A 21,538-nucleotide genomic window follows, 5' to 3' on the forward strand; every position below is an offset into this window, starting at 1 on the left:
TTTGAATCTTCATAGGACAACACTTTTACTAATCTTTGAATGACCCCTTATCAGTGGAGGCGAGGACAGCAATTACAGAAAATGTTGATTTAGTTTACATGCATATAAAGAAGAAACATTTAAAGTTTCCACCCTCAAGCATCCAAAGACAGGATAACAATGCTTCCAAATCTTCAACATCCTTACTAAATTCAACTTCTTCAGGATGTATATTATAGAAAAGAAAAAGTGAAAAGAAAAAAGAAAAATTAAAGAGGCCCTGTTCTTAGTGCATTGTCTAGATCAGAAATGAGATCATTCACATCCTCAATCCCCACAGATATACGTACAAGATCTTCAGTCAACCCCCTGGCCTCACGAATTGCAGAAGGTATGCTTGCATGTGACATAAAGCATGGCATGCTGATAAGGGACTTAACACTCCCTGCCAACAAAATAACAAGCCCAATCAACCTCTCTCATTGCACAAGCACACATCAAAATTCTTTATTGCTATCTCATTTAACATCTTACAGTTATTTCTGGAACTAAATGAATATAGTTTAAATCAGTAAATGAACACAAACTGTTGCTGCATCATGAAGATTTTCATCTGGTAAAGTACATCTAAGATGTCTAAAACAAAATTGGTTTTTGATTAACAATGCCACTTTAGGTCAGTCTTTTGATTTCCATTTTTGAGTAACATACTTCATAGTCACTAATATTGAACTAAAGGCCCGTTGAGAGAACTGTTGAACTTCATACAAACTGATTTTTCATTAAAGAACTGGTATCCTGAAGAACCTACCAGATATAGTTGTCATTTTAGTATTACCAATTGGAAACTCACTTACCAAAGCTGACGGTTATGCTGAAGTATTTGGTAGTTTCAACAATATGCCTTGAAAGTGCCAGTGAACCAGTCAAGAAGCTAAGCACAGATCCTGCACCCTTTGCCTGCAATGAAAATATATAATAAATTGCGGCCACATAGGAACAACAATCTTAATTTTAAATTATACCATACCACACCTGAGAATAATGTAAATCACGACCGGGATGATCAGGCAAGCCAGCATAATTCACTTTCTTCACTCGAGGATGGGAGGCAAGGAACTCAGCAATCTTTTGTGCATTATCCTACACAAGATTTTCATTCAAAATTGACATCCATAAACACGCTTATATGATCACCATAAAAGACACTGATAAGCCAATTGAATCTGGACCCCAAAATGAAATATCTTATTCTGCACAAATCAAATTGAGACCATTACAATTTAACAACCAGTCTCCAAAAACAAATTAACATTCTGGAGCAGAAGAATCAATTTCCTAAGATCTACGGTTTTAAGGAAGATTAGAAATCCAATTCTGAACTCTAAATCAGAGAAACTATGATAATTTAACAGATAAGTGAGAAAAGTATGGGAATCATTAGACTGTTGATCAAAATTACGATTAGTTTCATTCATGTCTCATTATAACATGTGCAGCAGAAGAATGTGCAGCAGAACCCCAAATCACCAAGCACGCAAGCAATTTTTGAAAAATCTTTAAATATTCAAACAAATGACTACTGAGTTGGAAAGAGAGGGATCTATCCCTCAACAAAAACTGATTCCAAAAAATAAGGGAATATCAGAATGAGAAATAAACTGAGAAAGCAATTTTCATTTTGAGAAACACTAAAGGGTAAACTTCCTAACTGATAAAATTCACAAGGATACAACTATTCAATGCCTACAATATCCTTATCCCACTAGGTGAAGTGGACTACATGGATCATACAACACCATTGGCTCAGTTAAAATTCAAATTACTAAGGATATTGTTAACCATTAGATTCGTTTCAATAAAATCCTCCATTGTCCTTTTAGGTTCCCCTTTATCTCTTTTCATAGGACCCAAAACCATGTGAACTTCTCTCCTCATTTGTGCTTCCAGTGACCTTCACTGTACATACCTTAACGATTTCTTTATCTTTTTTCTCAATAGGGGTCACACCAATATCTACTTGTGTATACCATCAAATCAAACTCTGATGAATCCCTGATTAAAATAACCTCGTTCAGTGTCACTGTCACTCAGATCATTTTATGTATCATCTTCATTTTTAGCAACTTATCACAAAGATTGAACTTAAGGTACTTGGAAAGATTCAAGTGTATTTTGCTCAGAATATATTTCAGCCAGTGGTATTCTTGTTCACTGGACTAACCATTAAAATATATTTAACTATTCTCAAAAATAATGATGACAAACAATACATGCCCTAATATTATTATACAAATAGTAGAAAGTTGCACCTGTTGCTTTTCTACTCTCAAGGCCATTGTCTTGATTCCTCGCATACAAAGCCAACAGTCAAATGGGGCTAAGCCTGAACCCTCCGCATTCTGCAAGAAATACAATTCCTTTCCCAACCTTAAGATTGACAAAAGTAGATAACCATCAGGGAGGAGATGCAAAGTGAGTGCCAAGTACATCCAGAGTAATTTAAAAGAATAATTATAAAAATGAAAACTCCATTACAAGAATAATTGCAAGTAGCTTATGAAAGAACAAAAGTCTATGATTCAACTTTTGCTTAATGAAGCTTATAAAAAAAACAAAAAGGGACCGAAAGAAACAGCTGACAAGAGTATCATTACCCAATTTTGAAGGAGCTTAAGCACTCAGAATTTAACAAAGCAAAGGGATTAACTCCTTCTTCCTTTGGTTTGAAATAAGAAAAAGGAATTTTATAATAAAGATTCAACATAGTGTATCCTCTGATTTGAAACCAAGCTCGTGGAATTTTTCACTACATATCTTACAAAAATAATTTACTCAAGCATTTTAAATATGCATCAAATCAAATTCCTCTTGTAGAAAAGCTTGCCAATATTTACTGAACCATTTAACATATTAACAGACAAAAGCATTTACTCAAAATATAAATAAAAAGATGCTATTCAATTAAATTTAAATCACATCATTAGTGAAAATGAAATATAGATTGACAAGTTTAAATGACAAAAACAATAAATTAATATCTTTAATATCTGAAAAATTGAGAAACATTAAAAGAGTAATTACTTTTCACCCTTCACAGCAAGCACACCAGCCATAATGTCACTATGTCCACCAATAAATTTTGTAGCTGAGTGCATGACAATATCTGCAGCGAAAATGTACCAATCTGAGTATATTTTGGACAGAACTAGCCTTGCTGAGATTATTATATTCCTTTATGCATTAAAAAGTAAAAGAGTGAAAAATGGACTTTGCATTACATCATACTCTTCTAAAATATTTCTATTTAAAATGACAATGGAGTAAACATTACAGTTAATATATAGTGCTAAGCAACCAACAAAATGGATATGTAATTTTGTCATTCGTATATTTTGGTATGAAACACAGATACAGAAAAACCAGTACGAATAATGAAGTACATTGCATATTTTTCACTCTTAGTCTTTGAGGAATTGGAAATGGTTTTCAATATTTCACTCCTCACATTCCACCCTCAATTTTCTTCTGTCTGTGTTAGCAAGCATGTTTTAAAGAAGCGAGTAGATATATTTATACTCATTAGCTTATATAATTCTTAATACCTGCTCCAAGTTCTAATGGCCGTGACAATACAGGTGACATGATACTATTGTCCACTAAAACAAGAGCACCATGTGAATGAGCCATCTCTGCTATTTTCTGGACATGAATTAAGAAAGGAGACAGAAAAAGAAATTTCATATTATTGAGAGTAAAACCATTTAATGTTTCAGATCAGAAGTTCATATCACACATACAAGAAGAGGACTTAAATTTTAAAATATGTTTCATATCAGATACCGCAAATAACTAAATAACAAAGTACTGAAGCTAATAGTATAATTCAGGGGTAAAAAATGTCCTATAAACTATAAAGGACAAATGTCTAAACTTTACTCAAATTGTAAGTTATTTTCAACATAGAAAACTTGATTTATAATTAAAAAGTAAAATATACAGCCATACCAATTAGAGTAAGAAAACTGCTATTGGCAGGTCTGCAAGTTTCAACATTGCAGCGACCTCTTATCTAGATAGGAAAAAATGGAGAATATACTTATTGCTGGCAGTCATAATTAAATATACAGCCTGATAGATATTAAAGTCAGGGTATTATTTATGGATTATTATTATTCATAATTGTAACACTGTAAACATAAGGGAACAAATTATCATGTTTCCTGACGTCACCATAAATATCCCTTTTTATAATAGTTTTGGAAAAGGGAGAGTAAGACGAATCAGAGTGAGATTCCTTATTAAAAGACATCAATTCCACAGCATTTCCTGAATTCTAAGAAATAATATTCGTTGGAAGTTGACATTTCAACTTACAGAAACTTCCTCACAGTTTCTTAGGTGTAACACTAAGTGAGGTAAAGAAGAGGACAACATCAACCACCATAGAAAAACTTAATCAATACCAGTCAGAACTACAAAATATGACACCTTACTCGAATATCAGAAATTTGTAGCCGAGGATTGGTTGGACTCTCAAGCCACACAAGCTTAGTCTTGGGTCCAATGGAAGATGCAACCTCATTCAGATCACTTGTATTTATCCGTCTGCAAAAACAAGAATTAACCTCACATCATTAAAAAAATTGTACTCCATGGAACCAACAAAGTTGGCTGATATCTTGTATAATTAATTAGCCAATCTACAGTAAATAACTAAGCATAACCAACAAATCAGACTAACTTCACCACAACTCCAGTCCTTGGAACTACTTGAGACAGCAACCTATCTGAGCCCCCATATACATCATCTCCAGCAACAATTTCCTCACCTATATGTACATTGCCAGGAGTAAATAACAATTAACTGTCATGTCTTTTTAAAAAACGAAAATCTGTCTGCAACCCCACAGTTCAGGAGGAAGTTTTCTATGTAGTCTGTTCTAGTTTTGTTATGAATCTGACACAGGACCAATCGAGGAAAAAATGTAAGAGTGATAAGAACAAACTGACAGAGGCCACACAATAAAAAAAATGTAACACTATATCACATTGTGCACCTCTTTGATATTTTATTAGTAAACTTATAATTAAAACACACATATATAATAAAAATAACCTTAGACTCTAGCTACTCAGTAAGTAACCTAAGCTAGACTCAAATAACTAACAATGAAGATGGATCAGAATTTATCACACTGAAGAAAGAAAAAGCACCAGTTCCAACGAGATGAACAACAGCAGTCAAAGCAGCCATTCCGCTGGTGAAGCACAAGGCTCTATCTGCTTTATCAAGTTTTGCCAGTAAACTAAGAACATAAAACATGCAAATTAAAAGAGGATGGACAAAGAAACATAATATGAAACATCATAGTTGCAACCCAAAACGAAACCAATCACGTCGTTATCAAACCTTTCTAAAGCATCCCGAGTAGGATTTCCACTTCTAGTATAGTCATAGGGACCGTTTTCTATTGCAGAAGGCTGCATAAAGAAGAGTATAAGACACGGAGTTATATGAAATAAGCTGACGCATGACAGCTAGAGTTAGTTGTGAGAGTTAGCTAATTCTGTGAACAAAAGTTGGATTGCCAGTTAGTTTTCTCATAATCCAGTCTTGTAATTCTTGATCAGTATTCAATATACTTCACGGAACTTTTCTTCTCTTGGGTTCCGTGTTTCTGATTTTAGTTCTTCAAGTAGAATAGATTCCTAGAACTAGCAATTATCACATCAAAGAGATGTTAAAAGAAAGATATTTAATAGGGAAACTTAACATACTAAATACTCACGCAAGCACCATGCACTGATCCAAGATACAAAGTTACACATTTAAAAAAAAAAAAATAGCTATAGGATCTTCTGTCACAAGATAGTATACAAAATCAAAGAGTCACCTGCTTAAAAGTAGCAGTTTGGTAAAGTGGGGGGCTAATTGCTCCAAAAGGATCAAACTTGTTCTCAAAATTCATCACTGTTGTAGAGATACTAGGCTCCCCTAAATCCTCTTCTGCAAACAGAAAGAAATAGCATTTATACGCAAACATATGAACCCTATGTATGGAGTGAGCTCAGGATATATAGAACATACCACTTAAGCTCACGACAGCATCGTCCACAAAAGATGAGGATGACGACTCCACCTCCATCTCTCTGTTATCAACCAAGCAACACAGCTTGAACCCCTCAGTAGACAACACTCTCTTGGTACTGAAATTTTCTGACTTGTTAAACCCCAAACACTCCCACCTGGTCGCAGCAGTCGAGCTCTGAAACACACCATGCCAAGGCGAGAAGACGAACCATTATACAAACGAAACTGGATCGTCATCATTGAGTGAAAAATATTATTTTGAAACATGCTTTGAGCTCTTGAAAGAAAATGGGTCATCATGGGGAAGTCCACAATTATCATATCTACCAGACTTCAATTTTTTGTCTGTCATTTTTGCATTTCACCCCAAAAATCAAAAAGTTTATTTTCTTGCATTCTCTCAAAAAAATAAAAAAATAAAAACTAAAACCGTAAGGGAATTTTTTTTTTTACCTGGGCATAACGATCAATGACGAGTGACTGAAGGAAGGGCTTCAGAGAAATTGCAGAAGAAAGCATTGTTGAAGTTGATATGTTTGGAGCTGTACTATGATGTTGTCTGCGCTTGGGCTAGCGTTGGATTGTTAGATTTCGATTTCTATGTATTTGGTCGCCATTTCGGTGTGTGGGGGGGACTTTATAAGAATTTCATTTGGTGAAAATTTGGTTCATAATTCCCAATTTTGTTTTCTGCAAATAATGTACTAATTTTAGAACATTTTAATTTTTAAATTAAAATTAGACAACAAATTTTGGCTGTTTTAATTTTGCTCTTCTTTTCTCTGCTGAGGAGAGAATAAAATGTGATAGTGGAAGAATGGTTTTTGCCATTGATGAAGTTATTGTAATATTTAAAAATAGTAGGGATATGAGATCCAAGAGACACCTATAAGGGAAATAGATGTAGAATGAGTGCTCTCAAAAGTTTTGGTGAGAAGCAAGTGGGAAAAGGATTTATAATTCATTATGTAAGTTTTGTATATTTATATAATAACCAAACATTTCAAAACATTTATATCATATCGAGATAATTTTTCTATTATCAGTGGATAAATTTTAGGTTGAAGTTATACTTCAATTGCAAATATATGACTATAAGAATATAAAAATAATACTCCATTTTTAATTGGCTTTTCATTCTTTATTTTACCTTTTACATGAATTGTTTTAACTTTTCATAATTTCTGCACACTTACTCTTTGACATCTCATTTTATTATACATACAGCTTTTTCTAAACAATAATAAAAATATAACAAATATATTGTTTTCTTTTTGGTACATATGTCGCTTGCATCGCTTAACATCCTTTTCAAATAATTCAAAAAGACAAATATATATATATATATATATATATATATATATATATATATATATATATATATATATATAAAGTTTTCAAAATTAAAAATCAAATCAACATTCAAATAATTTCCTTTATAAGAATTACTCGATCTCTGATCTTTCAATGTAAATGAAAATAAGTAATAACAAGGCTTATCTTTGTCCAATTCACTAAAAAAATGACATTTCAAAATAGTTTTTTAAAACTACGTAAAAAAATGTTAATTTTTGTACGACCTAATAAATTTTAAAAAAATATTTTTATTTCTTTTCTTCTAATTTTTTAGGGGAAAAAATAAACACATAAGAAACAACATATTTTTTTCATGTATCGTCTTTAAATCGACGTAAGGTAATGTGTTAATACTTTATCTACACATAATACACTCTTAAACTTAAAATCTAGTTTTATAGACCATATTATTATTTCTATGATTTTTTTGATATTTTTTTATTATAAACTATATGTTACAATTGGTATTGCGCAGCGGAATGTTTAAAGACCATGATAAATGGTCAATAATTAAGAGGGAATGGGTGAATTTGTTCTATTAAAAATTATAACTTTCTTTTAGGACTTTTGTTAAACAATTTATAAATAAAGGATGAAAGGATAAAGAAAATCACACCAATGATTTTATCCTGGTTCGAATCAAAAGATTCTACATCCAATCGTTAATCACTATAAAATAGTGATTAGTCTTTCACTAAAAATCAGTAACAATTTACAATAGAGAAATAAAGATTGAGATTAGAAATCATTTCTCTTAATAGATAACAGATAAAAGACACCTCCTTTTGACTACAAAAGGATGAATAACTTGACTTTGCTTTGTAGGTATACTTCACCAGTTAGACACACTAAGGAAGAGCACTTCCTCCTACAAGCACCAAATAACACAAACTCCCTTTTTCACACACAGAGAGTTTCCCTTAGGCACGCAACTCTAATATTCTCAAATAAAAAGTTGCCCTCTAAGAATTGTGGAGAACACTGTTTATAACCCAAGGTTTGAGCTGTGTCAGAAATTGAGAAGACATCTATCAACTGTCAGTAATAATCGACTATTTTATACCGTTATGGGTTTTGGAAAACGTGATAATCGATTATCCTTAGTAATAATCGATTATTGCCTAATCTTGGACAATTACAACTTTCGGTGATAATCAATTATGTTGAGAGATAATCGATTAATTATTGTCGATTTGAAGTGTTTTCTTATTTTACACATGATAATCGATTATCCTTCATGATAATCGATTATTGCCGCAACATAGTTATACTAAAAAATAGTTTACAAGTCTTCTTATGATGTACAAGTGAAAGCAAATGCCTAATATAAGGTTTTCTATAAAAATGCTTTAATAATGTATGTAAACTCTTCAAGGCTTCAAGTGCATCATCATCAAAATCTCTTCAAAGCATCAATGTTTCTCATTGGTGACACTATAATGGTGATTCTCAAACTTTCTTTCTTAAAAATTTAATTTGATTTGTTGTTCCATTGTCAATTCAACTGTGATGGACCAAAACCCTATAAATATATATTCATTCCTCAAGGTTAAGTGCTTTGTGTGAAGATGTTGTATGAGTTTGAGGTTTTCCTTGTTAGGTTTTAATCTTTGATGTGTGGTGTGGTTAGGAATGACAACGGGTCAGGTCGAGCACAAATAATGTCTTCCACTCCCCGACCCACATAAAAAAACCTTACCCGCCACTTGTTGGATACCTAAAAAATATAGTATTAGTTTTCAAATGACATCTAAACTAAATTACAAAAAAAAACATACATATGAGTATAAGTCAATGGACAGGTAAATAAAAGTTAAAACATAAATTCAAATTAATAATACCTAAAACATATATCCAAATACAATTTAAAAATAATTCTTCTAAAAATGACACTCTAAGATCTATGTATGCTCTACAATATCTTCATTTTAACCACTTAAATCCTAAAACAAATAACACACAAATAAGCTCACCAATAAATGACATAGTGACACTATTAATAAAATTATATTAAAATATGAAAAAGAAAACTACTAACATCATCATCAACTATCTCCACTGGTATTGTATTAAGCTTCATGTTATCTACTTTCAATTTTGAAGAACCTGAAAAAGGAAAATAAATTCATTTGAATGAATATAAATATCTAATATAATTTTTTCATTTAGTTACCTTTCATGTTAGTCCATAACCAATCTTGAACACACGTCAATGCCTCTAAAGTGTCTAGATGTAATATACTATGATGTGGAATAAGAAATCGACCACCAATACTAAAAGAAGATTCAGAAGCAATTGTTGAGATAGGAATGGCTAAAAAATCTCCTACAATCATTTGTAAGATTGGATATTTTAACCTATTAGTCTTCCACCAAACAAAAATGTCAAATTCTTCATCTGAATCAGGTAGTGTTAGTTCTTCCAAGTAAAAATCAAGTTTCAACTCATAATTTGATGGTTCAATTTTCTTTGCAATATGATGTTTTGCAAGATCTCTCCTCCAAGCATATTTTCTTCATAAAAAGTTTGGCCTACATTTATGTTCGAATTTTGTTTTGAAGAAACTTACTTCTTACCTTTCATGTATATTTTATATTCTCTTACCAATTCCTTATAAAGAATCTTCACCTTTTCAATTTTACAATCAAATTCATCACCATATATTTGAGGGAAAAAATAATCCAACAAATCAATTTTATCCTAGAGTCTAACACAATACCTACAACCATCACTCCATTGATCACATTTCAATACTTGTCAAACTTTAAAACCGTAGATGCAGTCATTTGATGAATAATATAATTGGGAGAGTTAAGTAATTCCATCATAAAATATTTCCAATTTTTGACAAATTTCATTTGTTAATCATATGCGTTAGGCAAAACCTTATATTGACTCTCTGGTTGTGATAAGCAATCAATGCATATCAATAGTTAAAGTAAAAACTTTTCTATCTAGATTCCAATTCATTAAACACTAAACCAAGAATTCAGTAAGAAATTGACTCATACAAGGAGTAGCCACATACATAAACCTAAATTTGGAAGTCAAATTTTATTAATTTAGTTAGGAAGAACAAAGTTAATATAAAAATTACAATTAAAATATATTATACTATTATTACCTCATAAGGCAACTTTGTAGCCTCCATAAATCATCAATAATTTCGATTTTACCTGAAATTGAATTTATAGGAATATTATTTTGATTTGAATCTCCTACATTTGGTTCTACAAATTGTCTTTGTTGACCATCATCCATAAGAGAAAATGTATCTTGAGTAGACATCCTAATAATAAAAACAAATGCACAAGCTCAAAAAGAAGTTGTATAATAAGTAGTTATTATAAGTTTAATCAACAAAACCATATCAAACAATAAAAATGTTAGAATTTAAAATTGATAAAACCAAGTATATATCGTGAAAAAAATGTCAGAATTATTATCGTGAAAAAGATGTATTGGTTTAGCTTCTTCAATTGAAATAAGATCAAGTTTATATTTTCTCAATCTTTTAGCCAATGATTTTTTGTCTTTTTCAATGTTTATTCTCTTTACTTAGGATATTTTGTTCTTGATTTTTGTTTTCTTCTGATTGTTTTGTCCTTCACTTCAAGAAAGTCCTTAAAGGTTTGTTTCAAACCTATATAATCATTATTTTTATTTCAATTTTTTTGTTTGTTTATTTATTCAAGTTGTTTTATTTATTTAGGAGGAGAAATGTCTAAGGAGTTGGTTTTATCCTCCAGGCAATTAATGGTATAGGCAATTAATGGTATGCTTTTATATCTTTGAATGAGTGTGTAGTTATGAACTAAGTGTAATATAGTTTCCTTGAATTGGTTGGAACTATTAATAATAAAACATATTAGTTTATTGTATTTGGACATTAGCAAGCTTCATCATGGATGGAGATCTCAAATGGTACTAAACTTAGAAGTCCATAAATGAGTCCTAATGTCAAGCAAAAATTGTCTACACAAGTGTGAATTAGACACCTTATCCTATAAACGTGTGTTCCTCAAACTTGAATTGGGTAATAAAGTATGACAGATATCTCAATGTGACTTAACTCTATATGCATTAGACATAGTGAGTCAATGCACAATGTTCATATCTACAAATCAAATAAAAGTGGAAAGATAATAAAAGAAATCCACTACCAACAACTTAAGCAACATAAGTATGATCCAACAATCCATTTAGGGTTTCCGACTTGGTGTGATTATAACTTGGTGTGATAATAACTTGGTGTGAAGAATAGAAACTCGTCCTACTAATTGGGAAGGTGGAATTCACTCAACTAAAGGTGGCATGATTCCCTAAATACAATTGAGAAATTCAAATTCATGGTTTAGGAACATCATTCCAACTAGTTTTTTTTTGTTTGTTCTTCTTTTATTTCGAATTAGTTGCTAGAAGTGTGTTAATCAAAATAAAGATTTGCCCTTTTTTAATTAAGACGCATGATGTAGAGTTTGTATGCAATAATTTATTACCAAAATAATCTTTTTCTCTAGTTTTGAAAGAACAATAAAACTCTCGAATAAAGTCTTTATTATCTACCATGGATCTCTACTTTTGAATAAACTACTACAGTTCAAACATTGCCCATGAAAACTCACACCCATCCACTCAAACACCATTAAGGGAAAATAAAATAAAAACAAGAAAAAATTAGGGAAAACAAATAAGGCTAGTTGGAAGAGAAGTTAAAGTATTATTCTTGGTCGATAGATGCGTGTCTGACATTCGACATTGATGGTGACACATATAGTTTCCTCTGGTTCGTTAATCCAACACCGATGGTGGGGTGGCATAATACGCGTCCTCTAGTTCGTAAATCCCTGATAGCACAATACTGGCACATACTATAGCACAACGGTGAAAAAAGGCAAAAAAATAATAATAATACCTAACTTAAACTTAAAGATAAAAATGTAATTTCATTTTCTTAACAGATAGTGGGTTCTCACGAGTACAAATACTATGATACTTGAACCCAACCCGTTAATGAGCGTGTATTAAATTACCCGCTACCCGCGAGTACTTATTACTTACGGGTATCAACTACTCGCAATAGATATTACTTGTGAATACCTGCGTGCATGAGTATTTTTGTCATTACTAGGTGTGGTAGTTGAAATTGTATTGAAAAAGATGATTCTTTTTGCAATAGCAAGCATGGCAAGATGATGAGTATATGTGAACTCCAGAAACAAATTAGTCGCGGTTGTTTTTAGTGATTATTGATTTTTTTTCTTTTTTTTTTATTATGAGAGTGGTGATTCATCTATTGAGTATAGAGATAAATCTTGGAGACAATTTGATTTGGAAAGGGTACCTTACCTTTATTTGTAATAATATTACTTAGTATGTAATAATATTTGAAACTCCGGTATCTTACCTTTATTTGTAATATCACCAAATCTTTGAACAATTTTTAGATTATTTTATTTTGCTTATTTGTCAATCCAACAAGACTAAAATATTAAAAGTAGAAAAAATATATATGGATATATTAGTTAAATAATATGAATGGATTATGTTAGAAAAAAAATGATGATTTCAAAATAAACTTTAATGAGATCATTAGAACTGTCAGTTGAACCCCGTCCCCAAGGGTTGACCCTAGCCTCATTTAGAATGAGGCCCCTTATTTATGGCCCACTCAATAAAGGGTTTTTTTGAAGCCCCAGCCCCCAAAGCCCTCAGGGAGTGGGTGGGGGTTGGGTTAGGGTGGGGCTGACCCTCAATCTGAAATTCTTCTTCTTGTTGTTCAACGTTCGATGATTATTCTCTTCCACGACTCATCCACAAGTTTCTTTCTTTCTCTTCATCCCACGAGGCCTCACCTTCTTCATCATTTTCTAGGGCATTAACAGCTAAAAAATTGATTCGCTATTCACGGATATTGCGGACTCCCTTCCGCTCTTCAACGTTCTTCGTATTCTTCATTGTTGTAACAGATTGGTCCTTTCCTACCATCTTTGATTTTATCTTTGCTTGTGCATTGACCCCTGATTTATTTTTCTTCTGAAATTTTATATACCACTTTCTGATTTTGTACATACATTTGTGCAAATTTTTAGACATGATTTTGTATATACAAACTGTAGAAGTGCTCTATCTATGCTAGTTGATGGGTAGAGTGAAAAACAATGTTATTTAATACCATAATGTTGCACGCTTGACATTTGTTTGTTAATTTTCATGTTCTTTTATGATTGTGTGTAGCTTACTTTGATTAACTAAAAAGATGATTTAGAAATCCTAATCCAAGATAGAGGTTGAAAAGTCCTCAAGAAAAATGGAAATGGGAAGAAGAGGATTTTGAAATGCAGGGAAATGTGTGCATTGGAAGAGGGTGTGTGTGTAAAACAGAACATGGTCTTAGCTTAGTGCCTTTATGATTATGTGACTCAGTCAGGTAAGCTAAACCTCTTAGATAAAACTGTAGATTAATTCTTTTATTACTGAACTAGAATTTTGAAATCTGAGGGTTTTGGATGGAGAATTAATTACAACTTCACTTAACTTACATTGTTCAGTTTTCACATCCTTGAACAACATTCCAGAAGATTTGAGTTTATTTTGAAACTGCATTATTATGCTTGTATTTGGACCTTTTTCAGGGAAACTTACAACTGTGTATTACACAGATCATAACAATTTTTGGTGGTAGTCATCTTTATGCTGAGATGAACTTAACTTATGAATCTACACTGTAGAGTTTTAAGGCTAGTGGAGGAAATGACTAATGGCATAAAATTAAAAAAAGATAACAAAAAAAATGCCTTTTGTTAATCACCTTTACTATCTCTCATCTCCAAAAGCCAATATTAAAAGGGTGTAGTCAAAAGGGTAATGAAAAGTTTAAAGGAGATTAGCAAGTTGGGTTGGATTAAATAACCCCCACAAAGCTAAAGTTAGTGGGCACATTTTTATTAGTTCACAGTTCCTACCAGGAAAATGTAATTTAGTACTGTCTTAAATAAGTCTGCAATCACATGCCTATAAGCATTGGAAATAGCACAATGTTAATCATACAAACGGGTCAAGCCATTTTGTTGTTCTCAGCACATTATTTCCTAGTGCCAATTCTTTTCTTTTACTAGTTAAGAAATCCAAAACAAAAACATTTCATTGAAAAAACATCACTAATATATCTCTGCAATGATTTTCAATGCAGTTTTTAATATGAACTTCAACTAAAAAATCCTGTTTAAAACTTCTTAACCAGTAGGATATTGATTAGCAGTGCCAAAATAATTTGCAACCATGTAGATTAAACTAATTTGTTGTGGATATAATTTTTTTTTTTGTAGGAAACGTAAGAGTATTAGGACTGGGTGTTTTAGGAGTCTTGTCTTGTTGCTTTGCCCGTGATGTTAGTTTGCTCCCCTTCTAAGTGCGACTTGTATTAAATTGTCCCAAGCCATACACTAGTACTCGACTTAGATTGGTAGTTTAACTAGGTGTTTGGCGGTTTGTATTCAATACAAAGAATGCACAACTTACTCTCGAAATATAGTTACACTTGGAAGTTATTCCGTTGTGGACAGAAGTGTGAATCAAATCCATCTTACATTATATAATCTGTTGGATGACTTTCTTATAGAGTCTATCATTATATTGGATGTTTTATCACATTCATAATTGTATAAAGTTTTATATTCAGTTGAAACTGTATTTTGGCTTACCTTGATAACTCTAAACTTCTTTTATGATTTTAACAATGATTTTGTGACCTTTAAACTTATTTGGTTCATATTTAATAATAGGATTTGGATTTATTGTTGAGCATCTTTTGTCTTTCCCTTTTTTTGCCTTAAATTTGCCTTAAATATGGATCACTTTAAGAGTAACCCTTTAACTTTGGTTGATGATCTCGCATCTGAAACTCCTGGTCCATCTGAAAGTGCTACCACAAATAAGAAAGAAGTTTTAAATGTTTGGAATTTTTTCACAAAAATAGGAAAAGATGAGGATGACATTGAAAAGGCTGCATGTAAGTATTGCGGCAATAACTACAAAGTTGGAAAACATCCTATTAATAAAAATAATTATGGAACTTCACATTTAAGTCGGCATGTCAATGTGTGTAGAAGTATTGCAAACTTAGATGTGGATCTGAATCTTTAGCAAGAAGGAAGGACACGAAAAATCAATCAAAAGATTCATCGTAAGTTACTTGCGAAAGCCATAATTAAACATAGTCTCCCTTATAATTTTGTTGAATATGAAGGAATCATGGAGTGGATAAAATACATTAATCCTAATGTTGACATGAAATGTAGGAACACTAATGTATCAGATGTGGAAAAGGAATGCATTGAACAAAAGGATAAAGTTAAGCAAACCATGTCTAGGATTCCTAATAGAATTTGTTTAACCTCTGATGTTTGGACTGCAGTTACTTTTAAGGGATATATTTGCCTAACTGCACACTTTGTTGATGAAAACTGAAAATTGACAAGTAAGATTCTTAACTTTTGTTGAATGAAACCACCACATACAGGTGTTGAACTAGAAAGTGTTATGTTTGATTGCCTAAAGCAATAGGGTATTGATAAGAAAATTTTCTCAATTACCCTGGACATTGCTTATGCCAATAATAATTTGCAAGACATTCTAAAAAGACATCTTTGTGTTCATAAAAATTTACTATGTGATGGTGAGTTTTTCCATGTACGATGTTGTACTCATACTCTTAATTTGATAGTTCAAGATGGTTTAAAGGTGATTGACAAATCACTCCATAATATTAGAGAGAGTATTAAGTATGTTAAATCATCAGATGGAAGAACTCTCAAATTTAAAGAATGTGTTAGTGATATTGGCATAAATATGAGCATGGGTTTGATATTAGATGTGACTACAAGATGGAATTCAACCTATTTAATGCTTGAAAGTGCAATCAAATATAAGGGAGCTTTTGAAATTCTTAAAGTGGTTGATAGAAATTATAAAAATTGTCCATCTTGAGGAATGGAATAGGGGAGAGAAAATATGTCAATTCTTAGAACCATTTTATGAGATTACAAACATGATGTTTGGTTCATCTTATCCCACTTCAAACTTGTATTTTATGCAAATTTGAAAAATTTAGCTTATCATTGAAGAGAATTTGCTGAATGAAGATGTCATCTTAAAGGATTTGGCTTGGAATATGAAAGAAAAGTTTCAAAAGTATTGAAAGGAGTATAATATTGGGTTAGTTTTTGGAGCTATTCTTGATCCACGACTAAAGGTTGATTTTATAACATATTATTATAAAAAATTGGATCCTTTAACCTATGTAGAGAAAACAAAGAAAGTGTTAGAGAACTTCAATGTCTGGTTCATCTTATCCCACTTCAAACTTTATTTTATGCAAATTTGAAAAATTTTAACTTATCATTGAAGAGAATTTGCTGAATGAAGATGTCATCTTAAAGGATATGGCTTGGAATATGAAAGAAAAGTTTCAAAAGTATTGAAAGGAGTATAATATTGGGTTAGTTTTTTGAGCTATTCTTGATCCACGACTAAAGGTTGATTTTATAACATATTATTATAAAAAATTGGATCTTTTAACCTATGTAGAGAAAACAAAGAAAGTGTTAGAGAACTTCAAGAGGTTATTTAAAGAATATGTAAAGAACTTTTCTACCTCTAGTGTTTCTCTTTCCCAATCATCTACTGAATCCACCTTGATGTCTCAGTCCAATACTGAAGGAAAAAAATTTAAGAGATCAAGGATTATTTCGGTAAGCATTTTATACCTAATGTTCATTTTTCCTTTTCAGTTTTTCTAGTTTTGTTTTGATAATTAATATGTAATGCATTGTAGGATTTTAAAATGTATAAGAATGAATCAAAATCTATCATTGTAGGATTTTAAAATGTTTATTTAGATGAACCAAGAATAGATGATGATGAAGACAATGAAGATTTTGATGTGCTCAAATATTGGAAGACTAATGAGAAAAAAATTGCTATATTATCTATAATGGCTCGAGATGTGTTTAGTATTCTCATTACTACAGTGGCACCAGAGTCAGCTTTCGAAATATAGAAGCTCCATTCTTCCTGAGCATGTGCAAATGTTGATTTGTACTCAAAATTGGCTATATGGATTTTCTAAAAATCCTAACTGTAAGTGTATATGTTATTATTTTTAAAATTACTTTACATTAAATTATTAATTCTAAACTAGTTGTTTGATTGTATTTCAATTGCTTGTGATAGATGAAATTGTTGAAGATATTTTTGGTCATGAAGGAATTGATGAGTCTAAACTTTTAGAAGATGTTGAAAGTCTTCAACATTGTGGGCAATGAAAGTTATCACACATAGACTCAATGACACCGTAACTTTAATTTACTTTCTAATTATTAAATTTTTTATTTATTGTTTATAATTTTTGTAGAATGCTAGTCCTTTTAAAGAATAAAGTTTATTTGAACTTAGTTTTGAAGTAGAAAGTAGACATTTCAGCTTTGATTTTAAATGCATTGTGCATTTCAGCATGGAGCATTTAATTGTAAATAAATTTGTCTTGATATATCAGTTTTTGGTGCAGTTTTTACCTAGTCCAGATCGCTTTAATTGAACTTATCATAAAAGCAAGCAGAAGTATCACTTGTTGTAGCACCTCTAATACAAATTGAAAGTAGAAGTATCACTTGCTTTAGTTGAAAGTCTTGCTTTTTTGCAGCACCTCTTATACAAATTGTATCACCTTCCCTTTTCTCGCACATTCAGTGAAGAGTGGAGTTGGAAAGCATTCCTAGTAACAAAATTAAATTGTTGGATGTTATTATCTTGAGTTTTCTCATGTGTTAAGAATTTTCCTGTTCTTTGTGTAAGGACCTAAAAATTTGAACCCAGGGTTATTGGGCCTTAATTGTGGCAGCCAGACCTTTAGCAATTTGGGCTTATGACCTTGGTAAGGGGGCTCTCCTAAAAAGAAAAGGCTGAAGTTCATTTGCCAATCCTCCTTTCTCTCTCTAAAACCCCTTTTCCCAAATTCTTTTCTGCCTTCTCTCTAGCCTCCACACTGATTTAGCCATTGCATGTTCTGTTAGGTGGTACCCTAGCGACCGTCTCGTAGAGAGCTTCAAAACCATCCGATTGATTTTACGTTCTTCAACCGGTAAGTGGCTTCCTCTTTTCTCCGCTACTTTCGAAATTTAGGGCTTATGGTTCTACTGTTTTTGTGCAATTAGAACTGTCCTCTTTTCAATTCCTGTCAAATTTGAGCTCTAAAGGTTGTTCTCATCACCAATGTGATGGTTGTAGGGCACTGCTTAAGTTCTTCCCGGGGTAGGATACTGTTGAAAGTTGTGTTGTGTGCTAGACTGCTCAACTTTAAGGTAAGGGGAGCTAGTTCTACTCTTGCTTTACTGTATGGAAGTGTGTGTTATGTGAATTTGGTGATGGATGGCTATAAACTGTTTGGAATGATTTGGAGTGATGGAATTGTGTATGCTGGATCTGTGTTGACATGAAAATTCGGTGGTAGTGTTGTTAGAAAGGAAATCAAGTGTCCTTATGGTCAATTTGGGCTATTTTAGAGGAAGTGAGGTAGGGATTTTGAGTAAATGAGGGTTGCAGTGTTCCTGGACTGTTTGGGCAGCCTAGACAAGTCCATTGTGACTTGTTAGAAACATAAAAGTGGTCGAAAACATGTTCCAAGTAGTAGAATCAAATTTGGGTCCCTAAGCTGTTGAAGTTAGTGTTTTTGAGCTGAAAGTGAACTTTAATCACTTAAAAATGGTAGTAGAAATGCTTAGAATCATTTGGATAAGTTTAATTAAGTCTAAAACGAGAATTAAGAGTCTAAGAAGTTGAAAAAAAGTGGGTAGAAATGGTCAAGGGAGGTTCTGCTACCATTCTGCAGGATGCGAAAACTGATCATTCGTCCATGTCGGATTTGGACGATCGGTCATGCCATGTGTTGAGTGGCGTTCGGTCGAATGTTGGTTTGGTTAACGTTCGTTCTTGGTAGTAGCGTTCGGTCATGATCATGCTTTGGCTTAGGCATTTAGTGTTCGTCCAAATAGTGTTCGTCCAGTGGTGATGTTTTCTGTTATGTTTCCTCTCATTCCAGTAAGCTATGTTATTTAAATGTTTCAGTTACAATTTATGAATGCATTTTCATGTGATCCAAATTGGTTGAAAGTGTATGGTTATAAGTGGTTTATGATGTGCATTGTTGATCCAAAAGGAATATCATGAGATTTAAAATGGTCGGATTGAATCGGAAATTTAGATCTCTCGGTGGGATCAGTTAGTGTATTGAATGAATGTAAGAGGCTTCCATATGGGGGGTTATCCCTAACACTCCAACGGTCTTTCATTCTCACTTAGAGAGGATTGACGCGTGTGGTGGGAGTAGTGGGAGGTCCTAGGGTAGACGCTATCACTGGAGGTCTATTTCGCGGTAACGGACTAGCCTTGTGTATGGTCGGGTGGAACCCCTCGGCAATGGCTTTGCAAAGCAGTAGAGGCCATCACAAGTGCACAACCCGCCCTAGCTCTACATACATTCTATGTCCGGACGTGTCTAGAGTCTTAACATGATAGGATACTTGTCTTGATGAGTTTTATGAAATAAATGCTTATGTTTATGAAGACTAAGGTGTTTATGTGTGTATGGATATTCTGGGAAATGCAAGATTGATTGAAAATGAATTGGATGATTTTTGAGACCTAGCTCACCCTTGCATTTGTATGTGTTGCATGTGTTTGCTTTCCCCCTTGCGATGATCATCCAATCCTTTGGATGTGAGCAGTAGGTGATGATGTACCTTTGGAGCAAGCTTTGGAAGTTGAGGAAGACCCAGCCCCTAGTGCTTAGGATTTCTACTAGCTCTTATTTTAAATAGCTCTTTATTTTGAAAGACTTCTAGCCTTCATTTTATCATGATTTGTATTTTGGAGAATTATGAACTTGTACTTAAGTTTTAAAACTTCCCAGCCAGACTTGGATAACTGTACTCCTTAATCCTATCTTTTGTGTACTCTTAACTGCTTTCTATTATTATAATCGATGCATTCTACATATATACATTGTTATATATTTTGGATGTCACACTTTGCCTGTTTCATTCTCCTGTTTTTTGTATGCATTTTTTTTTTTTGATATATGGACTGATGATCTTAAGCACCTGTGCTAGCTGCTAGTCAAGTTTATTAATATCTTTAACATTTGTCAAGTGTTATAGTTTAGAAATGCTGAATTTAAAGTTTTTATGTACTGCAGGTTGCATTTAGGATTAAGGTATTCCACCCAAACATCAACTGTAATGAAATGTCTTGACATTCTAAAAGAACAATGGAGCCCGACCCTAACAATTTCTATGGTTTGATATTACTTGTCGTTCTTAATGTTGTGGAAACATTAAAGTATGAACTTTTTTTTAGCATAGGAACTCCCAAAATAATTTCTACTTAGCCTTTAAATGTTGAGCAATTGGAGCTTTTACTTAAATCGAGGAATGAGATTATTTTCAAGCATAAAAATGTCTATCAGTACTGTTTAGTTTATATTGATATGTGAAACTGTTATGCGTAATGTCTCAAAATTTAATTAATGACTTGTTTATTCTTTATGTAAAAAAATATGGATTTAAAAAAGAAAATCCATGGGCTAGTCTTCACCCAAAGAGCTTTAGGTATATTTTACCCTGTGGATTTTTTTAGTAAGAAATGTTTTTGGTCCTGTGAATTTGGCTGTCTTACAGCTCTAGAGATCATAAACTTCTCGGTGAACAAATATAGTCATAAAGTGATTAAATAAATAAATAAAATAATAGTAAGGAAAAAACAATTATAAAATAAATAAATAAATAATTTTATTTTTCATTTATTTAAAATATTTTGTATAAAAGAAGAAATTTTTAATATCTGGTCTATCACTCGTTGTGCAAGAGTAAAAACTAATCTTATCCTTTTCTTTTTAATTTTTTTAACTTTCTTCATTATTTTAATCTTTTAATTAATTAAATAGTTGATCCAATACTATTTTAGAAAAACAATAAAATAATAAAGTTATTAAAAAAATATAATTTAATAGATTATTTCAGAAAATATTATAGTATAAATTTTGGATGTGATTC

General features: G+C 32.1%; 1 protein-coding gene and 1 long non-coding RNA gene across 5 annotated transcripts; one reads left to right on the forward strand and one right to left on the reverse strand.

Moving 5' to 3' along the window:
* On the reverse strand, positions 1 to 6,688 carry CBL (cystathionine beta-lyase). Its single transcript, XM_047297661.2, has 13 exons — positions 6,527 to 6,688; positions 6,071 to 6,248; positions 5,877 to 5,989; positions 5,393 to 5,463; positions 5,197 to 5,288; positions 4,724 to 4,811; positions 4,476 to 4,587; positions 3,585 to 3,681; positions 3,064 to 3,145; positions 2,292 to 2,409; positions 1,015 to 1,122; positions 837 to 939; positions 1 to 424 (listed from the first exon to the last, which is right to left on the reverse strand). The coding sequence occupies exons 1-13, from the start codon at positions 6,590 to 6,592 to the stop codon at positions 249 to 251; spliced, it is 1,404 nt and encodes a 467-aa protein (XP_047153617.1). The 5' UTR covers positions 6,593 to 6,688; the 3' UTR covers positions 1 to 248.
* A 6,429-nt stretch (positions 6,689 to 13,117) lies between these two features.
* On the forward strand, positions 13,118 to 20,936 carry LOC148197914 (uncharacterized). 4 transcript variants are annotated; one of them, XR_015779760.1, is made up of 5 exons: positions 13,118 to 17,570; positions 17,664 to 18,363; positions 18,503 to 18,570; positions 18,717 to 18,790; positions 20,213 to 20,527. It is a non-coding gene; the product is annotated as an uncharacterized LOC148197914 (long non-coding RNA). The 4 variants fall into 4 exon arrangements; XR_015779763.1 differs by having other exon boundaries at positions 13,118 to 17,182; positions 17,309 to 18,363; XR_015779761.1 differs by lacking the exon at positions 20,213 to 20,527 and adding an exon at positions 20,683 to 20,936 and having other exon boundaries at positions 13,118 to 18,363.
* Positions 20,937 to 21,538: the final 602 nt, after the last annotated feature.

Source organism: Vigna umbellata, chromosome 5 (assembly GCF_029865625.1).
Source record: "Vigna umbellata cultivar VRB3 chromosome 5, Vumbellata_1.0, whole genome shotgun sequence".
Lineage (NCBI taxonomy): Eukaryota > Viridiplantae > Streptophyta > Magnoliopsida > Fabales > Fabaceae > Vigna > Vigna umbellata.